This window comes from Dama dama, chromosome 7, assembly GCF_033118175.1.
Source record: "Dama dama isolate Ldn47 chromosome 7, ASM3311817v1, whole genome shotgun sequence".
Lineage (NCBI taxonomy): Eukaryota > Metazoa > Chordata > Mammalia > Artiodactyla > Cervidae > Dama > Dama dama.
In genome coordinates, this window is record NC_083687.1 from 31,652,290 (window position 1) to 31,670,569 (window position 18,280).

Consider the following 18,280-nt stretch of genomic DNA (forward strand, 5'->3'; position numbering starts at 1 on the left):
ATAATGGAGGACAGAGGAGTCTGACACGCTGCAGTCAATGGGATTGCAGATTCAGGTATGACTGAGCAACTGAACAACAACAATACAATACAATGAAATATTACTCAGCCCTTAAAAAGGACAAAATACTGCCGTTTGCAGCAATATGGATGGTCCTAAATTATTTTATGCTTAGTGAGTAAGTCAGTAAAAGACAAGTACTGTATGATATCACTGATGTCAAATTTAAAAATTAATGCAAATTAATGTCCTGCAAAAAAGAGAAAGACTCACAAGTATAGGAAACAAACTGTGGCTACCAAAGGGAAAAGGGAGGGAAGAGGAACAAATTAAGGGCATGAGAGTAAAAAACTCCTATTATAAAATAGATAAGCAACAAGGATATACTCCATAGCATAATGAAGTATAATCTGCAATAATAATAAATCACTATGCTCTATGCCTGAAACTAACATAACATTGTAAATCAACTATACTTAAATAAAGAAAATGGAAAGTCTCCAAGAAATAAAGGGACACATGAGAAAGAAATGGAAGCAAATTTTAAGGGCCTATGACTCTTATAGGGCCAATTCTAAGACAATTGGGTATTAAGAAAAACTATAATACTAGTGAACCAGAGGAAATAAGAGTCCACACTCATACTGATAAATTTAAAAGAATAAATAAATAAAAGCTAATCCTGACATCAGTATCCTAACTAACAAATACAGAAGGAATAGTGAAGTTAGGAAAACTTAAATGGGTACTAAAAACTAGTGAATGAAAATATAATGAGAAATAGGATATTTACATAGTTAAAAATATCTCCCCACAAATTACTTCTTAATTACAAAGTGAAAAGTAGACTTCACAACAGGAAAGCCTGGTAGACATCACCACAGTCAAGCAATCAATGTTAACATCACCAATGTTGAGACAAACCAATATCATGTGACTACTGTTATGATGCTCTGAACAGGACATAGTATCACTTCAGTCATATTCCTGCCAGAAATGCACAGCCTGACTTTAATAATGAAGAAATATGAGACAAACTCACACTAGGACAAGTTGGACAAAACAGTTGGCCTGCATTCTTCAAATATCTAATTAAATGAAGATAAGAAAAGGCTAATGAAATAGTCCAGATAAAAGGAGGTCAAAGAGACATGATACCTAAATGTGTGATTCTGAACTGGGAAAGAAACTATTAACCACATTATTGAGACAATTGGAGAAATATGAATATGGACTATGGGTTTGATAATAATATTGTATCCATATTAAATTTTCTTTTTTTGCTAACTATACGGTGGGTATGTAAAATAATGTCTCTATTCTTAGGGGAAAGCACTTAAGTATTTAGCATTAAAAAGACAGAATGTTTTCAAATTAGTCTCAAATGGTCGAGAAAAAGAGATCATATACACAGATGATAGATGATGATAGATGGATGACAGATTGACACATATATATAAATGATAAATAGCTAGATAAATACAGAGACACATAGATGATCGATAGATAATAGATGGGACAAATATTCCAGGCAGAATGTAAACTACTGCTCAATCTGGTTAAAAGGTTAATGGTAGTTATTTGTAACACTTTTGCAGAATTTCTTTGTTTGATATTTTATCAAATGAAAAATTTATAAAGTAAATACAAAGTATTTTTACTTTTATATTTCATCCAGATATTTTCCCTGTTGCAGAAAAATAACTTCTTAACAGTTGAATTCTCTCTCACCCCAGGGTGACATCTCAGTAAATAGTAACTTGAAAAATTCCTTACTTAGCTACAAAAGAAGATTCTTGTGGAACAATAATCTTTTTCAACAAATAGCTTTAGTTTTTCTTTTCAGCATTTTCATGCCATTTCCACTTATGTGATTATAGAAAGCATAAAGATTACAATCCAAATAATCTTAAATATATAATAGATATGAGGATATGATGAACAATATCACATTTAGTTATAATTTCAAAATACTTACACAGAATGAAGAACACTGAGCTTAAGTGAAATATTATTATAGAAAGAACTTTATCTTCTGATTTGCTTTCTTATACTCACAGCTTATTTCTAAATCAAAAACTAAAACACAATAGAAATACAAAAAAAAAAAGGAAACACACAGGCACATCAACTATGGATGGATACTCACAATATGAAGAAAGCTAAAAATCTTAGTTGACATGAATAGATCTGTGAAACAGATAGGGAGAACAGTGTCAGAGTGTGTCTTAAAAGACATGTGGATATAACTGACTTGAAAAGAGAAATTTTGGGGAAAAGGAAGATATAAATTCACCAAGACAGCAAAGAAGCAAGGGTGTGAGGCTGGAGGAAGATAGAAAAATGACTACTGGTGCCAAAAGTTGAAAGTGTACACATGTGTATCACAAAGTTGAGAAACCTGAACACAGGGCCTCAAGGAAGTTTCGACATTACTTCTTTCCTCTGGGACAATAACTGAGACAATATATAAATTCTGCTCACAATTTATAATGTCTACATATATTTTTATTCTCCAATGTAGAGAAGAACTCTGAATATTTACTGAAATCATTACATGGCTGTTTATCATTTATTATATTGTTCCTAAAGAATGTTATATTTCTTTTTTGTTTAAAAAAAGTACACTTCATAAATAGTTATAACTCTTAAAGTGAATTTTCACCTTCCATAAAAGAGATTAATACTACCTTTTGTTATCAGTCATTATGACAAGCCATAGTAACTCATCATTTAAACACCCCTCCATCTCTCTGTGAATTTTTTGCCTCATTCAACAATACCACATCACTCTGTTTCACTCCCACAGCCAATTCGTTTTCTCACACTTTCTAACAAGCTATAGGAAAAAGAAAGGAAGGAAGGAAGAGGAAAGAAGTGAAAAAAGAAAAGGAGAAAGAGAAATCACAGCAGAGCCATCTGTGGTTACCTCTTTGGGGGTCTCTTAGTTGCTCACATTTTATAAGAGCAATCTTGAAAAAGACGTTTGCAGTAGATAAATGGTTAACTGTCAGCAGGAAAGTCACAAACAGGTTGGCTCCAACACTGTTAAGACTGATTTGGGCCCTAAAACTTAATAATTAGCTACCTGTTACACTAATCTAAACTACTTTATACATCTCAGAAATCATATAGGATAATCAGACAGTATATGTTTTAAAAGAACTTTTTAATTATACCAATATATAATATAAAGAACTATTAAGTTATGGAAGGAGAGTAACTATAAAGATATAAATAGAGCTCTAAAACTTGGAAAGGAACCTTCCTCCTCAAGGCTAAAGTTCAGACCTTACCAAAGACAGTATGGCTGCTGCCCAGTGGATCCTGAAGTTTACCATGACAGAATCAAAAGATAGCAATGGTGAAAAAAATCATAAAGAGTATTTCATTTAGAGATCACTACCACTTGTGGGATAATGGGAAAGTTCCAAAATTTTTCTGTATTTTCATAGAATGGGAGATACTGCATCATGAGAAATATGAACCCAAATGCTGTCATTGCTACTTCTAAAGTTGATATAATTTTCTCCTTCTTCATACAGTTGCATGAATAACTTAGTACATTACTTCAAACAAAATAGCAGCTGTCAGATACATTTATCTATTGCAAGACCCATCCTTCAACATTCTTACAGAAGTTAGAAAGGAATGAGATAAGAGACACACAAAAAAATAATATCATATGTAAATAGGGAAACTGTAGGATGGTTAAATTTATGGTTTAATTTCTTCTTACCAGAGGAGAGGGAAATAAAAACCTCATCAAAGGTATAAGCTATGGAATGAAATATCTCTTTTTTAAAAAATAAGACACGGAAGAAATAGGGACATGAGTCTCTTTTTCCCATCCCCATATAACTGGTCAGGTTATTTTTTCCTAACATTAGTCCTTCAATACTCTTACTTAGTGCTTAAGTAGTATTCAAGCAACTCCTTTCTCTTCTGTCCTTCCTGTGACTGTCAACATTACCTGTATTTGTCTGGCTAATCTATGCCTCTTTATCATGTGGAACAATCTGATCTCTGGTTTTCACATCTTTGAAATTACCAACATAAATGGCTACCTACATTATATGTTCTAAACTACTACATCAATATATGAAAGCAGACTCTGAAAATTACTATGATTATCATTACTACACAAGAGTCTTGAGTCTACCAAAAAGATATGGTTTTAGCAGGAAGGAAGGACTCATTAGAGCATTCATTGTGTCAGGGGATGGACTCCTTTTCATAGAGCAAGTGGTGCCCTTATGGAAACAAAAGAATAATGTGACATGCTTTCCTTAACTGGGGCCATTGGGAGGGTAAATCCCCAAGCAGCAATTAATGCCCTTCAAGGAGTTGTCCTAGTTAGAACAGTTTCTGAGGAATTCTTCAACATGATACACAGTTACACTAAAAAAAAAAAATTACTCTAGACCCATCATCACTGATAAACATGAATTAAGCTGTGTTTATAGATAAGGGAATGCATTGTCCTGAAATTTCTTTCACAATTCCTCATCATGCTAAGGGCCACATTTCAAGGACAACTTGTCATAATTATTCTAACTGAGGGAGGAAGGAAGCATGAGACATTTAAAAAATGGAATACATAAAGATGAAACTGTATGTCTTTGTCTTATTAATTTAATTGTCTCTGCCTGACATCTCTAAAATTCAAGGCCAAGTTCAGCCCTCAGAAGTATTGAAAGTAATCTTTGAAAATTATAACTCAGAAAGTAATGACCAAAACTCTGAAAACTGAACAAAACTATTTAATATTTCCAAAATATTTTTATCAATAATTTCCCTTGGTGTCTTGTCAAGAGTTTTGTCATAATACATATAAACAAATGAAATTAGCTGTGATTGCTAGCATACATCCAATAATTGACTTGTTACTATAAAAAAAAGTTTATCAAGAGCTTATGGATTAATAAACATTTTTAATTTGTTATATTGTTTCCAGATAATTTATTCCATCTGTAGAAAAATTTTGGTTTGGAAGTCATATAAAAATACTACATTTTTAAAAGTATAATTTTAAGAGAGCAATTCGGTATTTTTCTTTCTATTTAAGAGAGGTACCAGAAAACAGTCTTTATGTTTCAGTGATCTTGACTGTTGTAAGGACTCATTAAGAGAAAGATTAAAAAAATTTTCCGTAGTACTTAGTACATAATTATTCAATACATATTAGCTATTATTATCATCAGAGAGAAGTTTAATTTGAACTGATATTTTAACACATGATTCTACTTTATTTTCTGGTTATTCTTTATTTTGGATATTTAAAATATTACACATAGAAAATCTACCTTCCCACAACTCAGAATTATCAATTATGATTTTTATATATTTAAATCAAGCATATTTTAGCACACAAAATATCATAAATAAAATCCATATCCCTTTTAATTACCACTCTTTGACCCAAAACCCAACCCAGAGACAACCATTATCATGAATTTGGCATGTATCATTCCAGTTCACCTCAATATATATTAAATAATAATAAATATTTACATATTAATATCATTAAATTGTTATATATTCATGCTTTAAATTTTATTTTGAGGAGGAAAATTTAAAGAGCAATCCAACACTGGCAGTAAAATTGAATTATTTAAACCTGGGAAATATCTGACAACCAGGACTATAGCATTTTCATACCAAGTTCCAATATTCCTCATGCTGTGGTTGCTAGACTTGTAGAATACTTAGCTTCTGCCAATCTATTGGGTGCTAGCAATCATGAAATTCTTATGTGCAATATTATAAACTTGTTGGGAATATACAGATGGTATAAAATAATTAGAGCAGAGTATTTCTAAAACAGCAGCTCTCAGCTTCTTTCTTTTCCCCCAACAAACTTAAGAGATGAAACACACTGAAAGGATGTGACTTTCAAAGTACTTGATAGAAGAAATATGGATTCTGCCTTTTGGTAATTTTCAGAGTCCATACTCACTCCCAATTATATGAAATCCATGCAAAACATTTTAAGTATCAAATTATCATGGACCATAAGGCACAAGTCATATATGAGGGATGAAAACGGACAAATGACATTAATTCATTTCTGTACGCTTCTGGCAAGTTGAGTTACATGAGAAGAAAGTGAATTAGAATACTTTATAAACTATTAAAGTATCATGGAGAGAACTTCTCTTGGAGTTGAGTTATGTGCACTGATAATTATTACTGGATATGATTTACTTCTATTCCCATGTTTTTAATCTTCATAAGCTGTCAGAAAAATTACACACTCCACAAGTGTGAGAACACACCAGTGATGTATAATATGATGACACCACTGAGGTTGGGATTGAACAGGGTTACTACAATGCGAGAAGAAGTTGTTCATCCTCATTTAATCAGTATCAGTTCGGTCACTCAGTCATGTCCGACTCTTTGCAACACCGCGGACTGCAGCACGCCAGGCTTCCCTTTCCGTCACCAACTCCCGGAGCTTATTCAAACTCGTGTCCATTGAGTCAGTGATGCCATCGAACCATCTCATCCTCTGTCGTCCCCTTCTCCTCCCACCTTCAGTCTTCCCAGCATCAGGGTCCTTTCCAATGAGTCAGTTCCTCGCATCAGATGTCCAAAGTATAGGAGTTTCAACTTCAGCATTAGTCCCTCCAATGAATATTCAGGACTGATTTCCTTTAGGATTGACTAGTTGGATCTCCTTGCAGTCCAAGGGACTCTCAAGAGTCTTCTCCAACACTACAGTTCAAAAGTATCAGTTCTTCTGCACTCAGCTTTCTTTATGGTCCAACTCTCACATCCACACATGACTATTGGAGAAACCATAGCTTTGACTAGACAGACCTTTGCTGGCAAAGTAACATCTTGGTTTTTTGTGAGTTTTTTTTTTCTTTTAACTTATTTTTTTTTATTGAAGTATAATTGTTTTACAGAGTTTTGCTGTTTTCTGTCAAACCTCAGCATGAATCAGCCACAGGAATACATATATCCCCTTCCTTTAGAAATTCCCTCCCATTACCCTCCCCACCGCACCCCTCTAGGTTGATACAGAGCCCCTGCTTGAGACTCCTGAGCCATACAACAAATTCCCGTTGGCTATCTATTTTACATATAGTAATGTAAGTTTCCATGTTATTCTTTCCATACATCTCACCCTCTCCCCCCATAAGTCTATTCTCTATGTCTGTTTCTCCACTGTTGCCCTGTAAATCAATTCTTCATGAATTGAGTCAGAAAGAGAAAGATAAATACTGTATTCTAACACAGTAATACATCCTGGTTTTTTAATATGCTGTCTAGGTTGGTCATAGCTTGTCTTCCAAGGAGCAAGCTTCTTTTAATTTTCATGGCTGCAGTCACAATCTGCAATGATTTTGGAGCCCAAGAAAATAAAGTCTGCCATTGTTTCCCTTGTTTCCCCCATCTATTTGCCATGAAGTGCTGTGACCAGATGCCATGATCTTAGCTTTTTGGATGTTGAGTTTTAAGTCAGCTTTTTCACTCTCCTCTTTCACTTTCATCAAGAAGCTCTTTAGTTCCTCTTCACTTTCTGCCATAAGAGTGGTGTCATCTGCATATCTGAGGTTATTGATATTTCTCCCGGCAATCTTGATTCCAGCTTGTGCTTCATCCAGTCCAGCATTTCTCATAATGTACTCTGCATATAAGTTAAATAAGCTGGGTGACAATATACAGCCTTGATGTACTCCTTTCCCGATTTGGAACCAGTCCGTTGTTCCATGTCCAGTTCTAACTGTTGCTTCTTGACCTGCATACAGATTTCTCAGGAGGCAGGAAAGGTGGTCTGGTATTCCCATCTCTTTAAGAATTTTCCACAGCTTGCTGTGATCCACACAGTCAAAGGCTTTAGCATAGTCAATGAAGCAGAAGTAGATGTTTTTCTGGAACTCTCTTGCTTTTTCGATGATCCAACGGATGTTGGCAATTTGATCTCTGGTTCCTCTGCCTTTTCTAAATCCAGCTTGAACATCTGGAAGTTCTCAGTTCACCTACTTTTAAAGCCTAGCTTGGAGAATTTTGAGCATTACTTTGCTAGCATGTGAGGTGAGTGCAACTGTGTGATAGTTTGAACACTCTTTGGCATTGCCTTTCTTTGAGATTGGAATGAAAACTGTTTCCAGTCCTGTGTCCACTGATGAGTTTTTCAAATTTGCTGGCATATTGAGTGCAGCACTTTCACAGCATCATCTTTGAGGATTTGAAATAACTCAGCTGGAATTCCATCACCTCCACTCCACTAGAGCTCTGTGACAACCTACAGGGGAGGGATGGTGAGGGAGATGGAAGGAAGGTTCAAGAAGGAGGGGACATGTATACCTATGGCTGATTCATGTTGATGTATGGCAGAAACTATCACAATATTGTAAAGTAATTATACTCCAATTAAAAGTAAATTTTTTTAAAAAAAATTCAAAATGTGTTAGATGCAGCTAAATCAGTGCTTAGAGGAAAATTTATAGCTTTAAATGTTTTATGTTTAAAATAAAGGGAAATGATCTAATATCAATGACCTACACATTCACCTTCAAAAGTTGAAAAAGGAAGATGAAATTAAACTAAAAGTAAGCAAAAGAAAGGAAATAATAAATGTTTACACTAGTGTCCTATTGAACATTTAAGAGGAATACCAATGCTAAACAAACTCTTTCAGAAAATAGAGAAGAAGGGAGTATTTCCCAAGTCATGTAATGAAACCAGCACTAAGTTGGTACAGAAACTAGACAAAAACATTGTAAGAAAAGAAAAATAGTGTTTACTATCACTCATGATTACAGACCCAAAAATTCTTACCTAGTAATTACCCTAGTAATTGGACAAAAAAAATTAGCAACTGAAATCCAGATTGACTCTAAAAAGATCAAGAGTATGATCAAGAGTCCACTGCCAAGAGGCAAAGTTAGTTTAACTCATGAAAATTAACCAGTGAAATTCACCATGTTAATTGAATAAAGAATAAAATAAAGAAATGCAGAATAAATGCTGGACAAAATTTCACACCCTTTCATGACAATCACATCAAACCAAGAAGAGAATGAAACTTTCTAATCCTACTAGATGATACAAAGAAACAAAAGCTAAACATATCTATTGATAAAAGACTGACTACTTCTCCTCAAAATTGAGAATAAGGCAAGGATTCTGGCTCCCAGTTCTTACAGTCAAAATTAATCTAGAAATCACAGCCAGTGCAACAAAGTAAGATATCGATATAAAAGGAACAGCAGTTGGACAGGTAGAAATAACAGTCTTTATTTGTGAATGACATGAACATGTACTTATAAAATTCTTAAAAATTTATTAAAGCATTCTTGCCTGGGAAATTCCATGGATAGAGGAGCCTGGTGGGCTACAGTCCATGGGGTCACAAAGAGTCAGACACGACTTAGTGATTAAACAACATTCAAATGAACAAACATTTATTGAAGGCCTACTGTGTGTCTCGCAAAAATAAGTAAAGCACAGCTCCATCCTCATGCAGCAATGAGACCATGACTTGGGAGGGTCTTTCCTCTTGTTCAGTACCCCTCCAGCTGCACCTTCCTTCTCATCTATGAACTGCCTCCCTCCTGTGCAATCTTGGTGAGTGTGTGTCAGAGAGCCGTGGTCCCTAGTCTAGAGCTGGACACAGGACTGAGGCTTGATCATGCTGACTTTCTCCAGTGTTCTGACACTTGAACAGAAGGACAAAGAAGGAAGACGACAGGCCCTGAGCTGTTCCGGTGAACTTGAGGCTGTTCATTCACTCTTGCTCTGGACTCCCTGGCACTACCCTAGTAATTGGACTCTAAGAGCCTGGGGTATCCTGGCATCCATCATTCTTCCAACAATCTTTGAAGAAAATTTGCCAGAGTCAGCCTCCAGTGCTTACAGTAATGAACATTAACTGGTAGCATGTTCTGCAAGCTGTAAGTTAAAATGAAATTCTCTTTACATTTTCAGACTTGGTGAAAGCTTTACTCCCTGCACTAAAAACAAGACTTTTCAGAAATGAACTCACTGAAACATTGAAACTAAGTCAAAAAGATAATGTAGACAGAAAAGTAAACTGAAGGTACTGACTCTCAGACTCAGACAGCATTCAAATGAGGGATGTAACTTCCCAACACTATCAATACTGAGGCTGGATCATGTTTAAATTGCCACAACAGAAACTCAATTTTTAAAATTAATTTACTTATTTCAATTGGAGGATAATTACTTTACAATATTGTGATGGTTTTTGCTATACACCAACATGAATCAGCCATGGGTACACATGTTTCCCCCCATCCTGAACCCCACTTCCTGTCTCCCTCCCCAACCCATCCCTCTGGGTTGTCCCAGATCACCAACTCTGGGTGCCTTGTGCATCAAACTTGCACTGGTCATCTATTTTACATATGATAATATACATGTTTCAATACTATTCACTCAAATCATCCCACCCTCGCCTCCTCCCACAGGGTCCAAAAGTCTGTTCTTTACATCTGTGTCTATTTTACTCCTCTGCATCTATTTTACCATCATTCTAAATTCCATGTTAGTTGCTCAATCATGTCTGATTCTTTGTGACTCCGTAGACTGTAGCCTACCAAGTTCCTCTATCCATGGAGTTTTCCAGGCAGGGATACTGGAGTGGGTATGTATGCATTAATATACAGTATTTGTGTTTCTCTCTCTGACTTATTTCACCCTATTTAATAGGCTCCAGTTCCATCCACCTCATTAGAACTGACTGAAATGTGTTCCTTTTTATAGCTGAGTAATAATCCATGTGTATATGTAACACAACCTCCTTATCTGTTCTTCTGCCAATGGACATTAGGTTGCTTCCATGTCCTGGCTATTATAAACAGTGCTGCAATGAACATTGGGGTACATGTCTCTCTTTCAATTCTGGTTTCCTCAGTGTGTATGCCAGAAGTGGGATTGCTCAGTCATATGGCAGTTCTATTTCCAATTTTTCAAGGAATCTCCACACTGTTCTCCATGGTGGTTGTACAAGTTTGCATTCCCACCAACAGAGTAAGAGGGTTCTCTTTTTTCCACATCCTCTCCAGAATTTATTGTTTGTAGACATTTTGATGACAGTCATTCTGACTGGCATGAGATGATACCTCCTTGTGGTTTCGATTTGCATTTCTCTAATAATGAGTGATGTTGAGCATCTTTTCATGTGTTTGTTAGCCATCTGTATGTCTTCTTTGGAGAAATGTCTGTTTAATTCTTCTGCCCACTTTTTGATGAGTTGTTCATTTTTCTGGTATTGAGCTGCAAGAGCTGCTTGTATATTTTTGAGATTAATTCTTTGTCAGTTGTTTCATTTGCTATTATTTTCTCCCATTCTGAAGCCAGTCTTTTCACTTTGCTTATACTTTCCTTCATTGTGCAAAAGCTTTTAGCTTTAATTAGGTCCCACTTCTTTATATTTGTTTTTATCTCCATTACTCTGGGAGGTGGGTCATAGAGGATCCTGCTGTGATTTATGACAGAGAGTATCTGCCTATGTTTTCCTCTAAGTTTCCTTTAGGATGGACTGGTTGGATCTCCTTGCAGTCCAAGGGACTCTCAAGAGTCCTCTCCAACACCACAGTTCAAAAGCATCAATTTATCTCTGGACTTTCTGTTTTGTTCCATTGATCTTTATTTCTGTCTTTGTGCCAGTACCATACTGTCTTGATGACTGTAGCTTTGTAGTACAGTCTGAAGTCAATTTATTGCATTCCTTGATTACTGAAATATGTCACTGAGCAAGATTTTAGGTTATTTTCAGTTGGCAATGTGGTTTAAAAATCTGTCTTCCATTGGGGATAATTTACAGACAGCCATAAAAAAGTAACCAAAACAGTGCTGCGATGAACATTGGGGTGCACGTGTCTCTTTCAGATCTGGTTTCCTCAGTGTGTATGCCCAGAAGTGGCATTGCTGGGTCATATGGCAGTTCTATTTCCAGTTTTTTAAGAAATCTCCACACTGTTTTCCATAGCGGCTGTACTAGTTTGCATTCCCACCCAGGTGGGATGCATGAGACAAGTGCTCCAGCCTGGTGCACTGGGAAGACCCAGAGGAATCGGCTGGAGAGGGAGGTGGGAGCAGGGATCGGGATGGGGAATACGTGTAAATCCATGGCTGATTCATATCAATGTATGACAAAACCCACTGAAATGTTGTGAAGTGATTGGCCTCCAACTAAAAAAAAAAAAAGTAACCAAAAAAAGTAACTTCCTAGATAGTCTTAAGTGAACTTTTGGCAGCCTTTAGACCAAAGTGCTGGTCTTAAGTGAATGGTAAATAGATTGTCCACAATCCCTTTTGAAAAATAAACAGTTTGCATTTATTTTCTAAAAATTATTAAAATTCTTCCAGAAATAAAATATGCAGTTAGCACAGTCACAGGATACGAGGTCAATATATGAAAACTCAATTGTATTTCTATGCCATTTACAATTGCATTCAAAACATTAAATAGTTATGGATGAATTTTTACCAAATATACACAATATCAATATAATAAAAACTTCAAATGCTTCTGAGAGAAATTTAAAAGATGTAAATAAATGGAGATATATACTGTGTTCCTGAAGCAGAAGACTCAATGTTGCCAAGATGTCAGTTCTTCCCAAATTGGTCCATAAATTCAATGCAATCACAATCAAAATGCTGGCATGCTTTTTTGTAGAAACATGTATTTCATTAAAGTTTAAAACTTGCTCTTTGGAGCTTTTGCACAACAAAGGAAACTATAAGTTAGGTGAAAAGACAGCCCTCAGATTGGGAGAAAATAATAGCAAATGAAGAAACAGACAAAGGATTAATCTCAAAAATATACAAGCAACTCCTGAAGCTCAATTCCAGAAAAATAAATGACCCAATCAAAAAATGGGCCAAAGAACTAAACAGACATTTCTCCAAAGAAGACATACAGATGGCTCACAAACACATGAAAAGATGCTCCACATCACTCATTATCAGAGAAATGCAAATCAAAACCACAATGAGGTACCATTACACGCCAGTCAGGATGGCTGCTATCCAAAAGTCTACAAGCAATAAATGCTGGAGAGGGTGTGGAGAAAAGGGAACCCTCTTACACTGTTGGTGGGAATGCAAACTAGTACAGCCACTATGGAGAACAGTGTGGAGATTTCTTAAAAACCTGGAAATAGAACTGCCATATGACCCAGCAATCCCACTTCTGGGCATACACACTGAGGAAACCAGATCTGAAAGAGACACGTGCACCCCAATGTTCATCGCAGCACTGTTTATAATAGCCAGGACATGGAAGCAACCTAGATGCCCATCAACAGACGAATGGATAAGGAAGCTGTGGTACATATACACCATGGAATATTACTCAGCTGTTAAAAAGAATTCATTTGAATCAGTCCTAATGAGATGGATGAAACTGGAGCCCATTATACAGAGTGAAGTAAGCCAGAAAGATAAAGATCATTACAGCATACTAACACATATATATGGAATTTAGAAAGATGGTAATGATAACCCTATATGCAAAGCAGAAAAAGAGACACAGATGTACAGAACAGACTTTCGAACTCTGTGGGAGAAGGTGAGGGTGGGATGTTTCAAAAGAACAGCATGTATATTATCTATAGTGAAACAGATCACCAGCCCAAGTGGGATGCATGAGACAAGTGCTTGGGCCTGGTGCTCCAGGAAGACCCAGAGGAATCGGGTGGAGAGGGAGGTGGGAGGGGGGATTGGGATGGAGAATACATGTAACTCCATGGCTGATTCATGTCAATGTATGACAAAACCCACTGAAATGTTGTGAAGTAATTAGCCTCCAACTAATAAAAAAAGAAAAAAAAAACTTGCTCTTTGGAAGACAGTATTAGAAAATAAAAAGCACACCACAGACTGGAAGGATATCTTACAAAACATTTATCTGACATAGGACTTAAGTTAAGAGTGCATAAGTAATACTTAGAACTCAGTAATAAAAAGATAAATGACCCAATAAAAATGGATAGAATATTTTAACATAAACATCACAAAATAAGATATAGGAGGTACATGAAAAGATGGTCAACATCATAGCCCTTAAGTAAATGGAAATTAAAATCACAATGAGATATAACTATAAACCCACTGGAAAGGCGAAAAGTATAAAGATTCACAATACCAGGTGTTATAGAAAATGTGGGGTAATTGTAACTCTCATACACTGTTTTTTGGAATGAAAATGGTATAGCTACTTTGAAAACATTTTGACAATTTCTAATAAAGGTAAACATATACTTACTTTATGATTCATCAATCCCACTGTTAGGTGTTTACCTAAATTTAGGGAAAACACTTACCCACACAAACACTTGTATACCAATCTTTAAAAGAGCTTTATTCATAATAACCAAAAAAGTAAATACTTTCAAAAACTCATTATCAGATAAATGGATACATTGTGCCATATTCATACAATGGAATTCTAATCAGCAAGTAAAAGGGGGGAGCCATTGATGCATGTCTAAATTTCAAAACGATCATGCTAAGTGAAAGAAGCCAAACTCAAAGATTATACACTGTATGATTACATTTTTATGAAATTCTAAAGAAGAAATGAAAGAGGCAAAACTATTATGACAAAATCAATGGTTGCTTCAGGCACGGGTAAAAGAACTGACAGCAAAAGGACAGCATTCCTTGGAGAGTGATAGAAATGTACTATATCTTGATTGTGGTGATATTTATACAATTACACATTGTCAAAACTCATTTAACTGTACATTTTAAATGGATGAATTTTATTATATGTAAATTATACTTCAATAAGCCTTAAAAAGGAGAACCATTTATATGTTGAAAGACTGGAATGCTACATGTGGAATGCCAAATGTTAAGTTTTCCATGGAGGCAGGAAAAGTAAATGTTTTCACACTTGGCAAAGTTTGTGTGATATGTGAAATGATCCATTATGTGGCCCCAGTTATTTAGGAAAAATTCTATTACCCAATAAGCCTTGGTTGAGAGGTGGATTTAAAGACATGACTCTGTACCCTATAGTCATAATCATGTTTAGTGAAAGATAAAGAGGGTGAAGAGAGGGGAAGACAAATACTCTGGAGAGAGTCAATGAGTATGAGTAAAGGAATGGATGAATGAATGAATCATCTGAATAGGTAATTCTATATATCTTTCAATGCAACAAGTGTATATATAGATCCATAAGACAAAATGCTCAAATAATTTAGTATCTTGAATAAAGTGTATTTCAGCCAAAGAATCTTTACCATTTATGTAAATGTAATGACTGTCAATGATCAAAAACTCTATTAGCCTAATCTTTGCTATATTGACTCTCTCTTTCTGTAGATACTAAAGTTTGCTCCATAAATTAGTATATTAATTTTAAAACCAGGCCCCTAATTTCTGGGAACACTAAACATAGAATAATTAAAGATTAAAGTTGTACAAATCAAAAAGGTTATCTTTAGAAAATATTTTAGAATGAACAAATAAAAAGAACAACAAATTTGGGGGCAGAACTTTTCTTCTATGCTTCGTGGGTTGTAGACCAAAAATACCGTCAGGTCTCAAGGGAGCAGAGGAAACCTCCGAGAGAGATAAGACTCTCTGAAAAAAGTTGCTGGACAGGTGATCTCTCACACCTCCCTACCCCAGCCCATTAATCTTTTAACTGCCCCTTTTACATCTTTGTTTCTGAGAGTGTAGATTAGAGGGTTGAGGCTAGGTGTGACAACAGTATAAAAGAGGGCAATGAACTTGCCTTGATCTTGAGAATTTCCTGATGGTGGCTGTAGATATATGCACATGATTGGAATGAAAAAGAGGGATACAACCATAAGATGGGCTCCACATGTCCCAAAGACTTTCTGAAGTCCCGTTGTTGACTGCATCCTCAGCGCAGTCTGAGCAATGGCACCATAGGAGCTGAGAATGAGAATAAGTGGTATAATCACAAAAATGGAGCTCATGACCATAAGGGTCAGCTCATTAGTACGAGTATCAACACATGACAGTCGAAGCAATGCTGGAACTTCACAAAAGAAATGGTCCACTTGGCGATGTCCACACAGGGGTACCCAGAAGGTAAATGAGGAATGAAGTGCTGAGGTGGTAAAGCCACTTACCCAAGAAGCCACAGCCAACAGATGGCAGAAACGAGGGTGCATGAGGACAGTGTAATGCAAGGGTCTACACACAGCTACATAACGGTCATAGGACATCACCACCAACAGCACACATTCAGCAGTTCCCAGTGCAAGGACAAAATAAAGTTGAATCATACAACCAGCATAAGAGATGGTTTTCTCTGGCCCCCAGAGGTTGATCAGCAACTGGGGGATGGAACTCGTGGTGTAGCAGAGATCTAGAAAAGAGAGGTTTGAGAGGAAGAAGTACATAGGAGTGTGGAGATGGGAATCCAGATATGACAAGAAAATGATGAACAGGTTACCTATCAGTGTCATCATGTAGAACATCAAGATAACCACAAAGAGAACTAACTCAAGATGAGGCCAGTTAGAAAAACCCAGTAGAACAAAGTAACCAGAACTTGCATTATTTTCCTTCATCTTTCTTTTTCTTTCAATACCTGAAGAATCATATAAACTGAGGGTCTGCCCCCTCATTGTCAAACCCTTGCAAACTGATCGAGGGAGAAAATACATTTCCAGATACTGCCATTATAACAATAGTATTTTTATAGTTTTGTTTTTATGTTTCATTCAGACATTTGTCCTGTTGTAGATACTATCAATAGCTTCTCATCTGAATTAGTTATTTTTTATGTATGTTAGCATTTGGATAAGTGAAGATTAAAGACTTTTCATAGCTAAGAAAATTTTCATTTTAAAAAGTCTCTTTTCTTAGGGGGAAAAAAACCTCTACTCCCCTTTTCCTCATTTTCAGGTTATTTCTGATTTCATGGTTACATAGAAGAAATATCTGCAGTCTTGACAATCTTGCATAAAGGTGAGAATTTATCATGAGATAAAAACAATTCAGCAGTAACTTTAAAGTACTAATATTGGATTTAAAAAAGTAAACTTCAATTGATATGTTTACAGACAAAATAAAACATTCATACTTGTTTATTTATGCTGTCAGCTTATTTCCAGATACAAATAACATGTAAATGTAAATATAAACAAAGACACATGCATGCAAGAGCACACACCAACTTATCAATATTCATAATAATGAGTTTAGCTGAAGTTCACTGCACAGGTATCAACACACGATCATCGCAGAAGTGCTGAAACCACAGAAGTGCTCCACAGAGCAATGTCCACACAAGGAAACCCAGAAGGTAAAGAAGAAATGAAATGCTGAGGTGTAAAGCCACTTATCCAAGTGGCCTTTATGGAAACAACAAACAACAACAATAAAACAGTTAATAGTCTGGATTAATTGAAAAATGAAGTAGATTGGGAAATTTGGTGATAAAATACTTCCAAACATAAATGAGAATACAAGTTGTTCTGGAAGATGGAAAAAAAAAAAAAAAAGACAAAGGAAACTCTTAAGAGGGAGCAAGAAAGGGAGGGTGTTTGGAGCAGGAAAGCAGAGAGGAACTCTGATTGTGGCATTTGGAATACAAAGTGTGTATTTTGAGTGTCTATGAGACATGAACAACCGGGTTTAAAGATTGTGCCCACAAAACTGCATATGCTTTAGAACAATAGATAAGACATTAAATTCTGAGTCACAACCTATAATTACATAATACGTCTAGGTTTTCCACAATTTGGAATGGGAAATTCTGAAAGAAAATTGACTAATTTTTAATAGGCAAAGATATGTGAATATTACATAGAATCCAATGACAAGGTCGTCTTCTTGTGGTTCTTTTGTAAAAAATAGAGTTACGAAATTTGAATGTGCACTACTAGTTTGATTTTCAGTTGTTTATTTTCTCTTGTGCATTATCCATTTTTCTACTTCTGCTTCTCTCACATTATCTGATAGAAGATGGCAAAAGACAAATTCAACCAAAACAGATTCACCTGCAGTCTTTTGAGGAATGTTTATTTGCTCTAATATTGTAATCTTGAATCTTTAAAAAGCTATAAGAGATGTCTAATTAGTTGAGTTACAAGCTGGAGAGCTAGGAACATTGAATTTGGCTAAGATTGATTTAGGCAGGCATAAATATAGTAATGCACCACTTAATATTATTGACAATGAAAATACCTATTATCCTTTTAAGATATGATGAGAAAATGCTAAAGGATTTTCTTGATTTCCTTAGAATTAGAGTTAATACATCACAAGATATTTGAATTCAAATACTGTGGGTACCTTTTTTGAT

The 18,280-nt window shown here is 35.6% G+C and overlaps 1 protein-coding gene across 1 annotated transcript; it reads right to left on the minus strand.

The window, feature by feature from the left end:
* Positions 1-15,608: 15,608 nt before the first annotated feature.
* LOC133059296 (olfactory receptor 2J3-like) lies at positions 15,609-16,541 on the minus strand. Its single transcript, XM_061146285.1, has one exon. The coding sequence runs from the start codon at positions 16,539-16,541 to the stop codon at positions 15,609-15,611; it is 933 nt and encodes a 310-aa protein (XP_061002268.1).
* Between the last annotated feature and the right edge of the window lie 1,739 nt (positions 16,542-18,280).

Bases quoted from the DNA above. Each gene is read 5' to 3' on its own strand.
- LOC133059296 (XM_061146285.1), bottom strand. From the start codon at position 16,541: ATGAAGGAAAATAATGCAAGTTCTGGTTACTTTGTTCTACTGGGTTTT.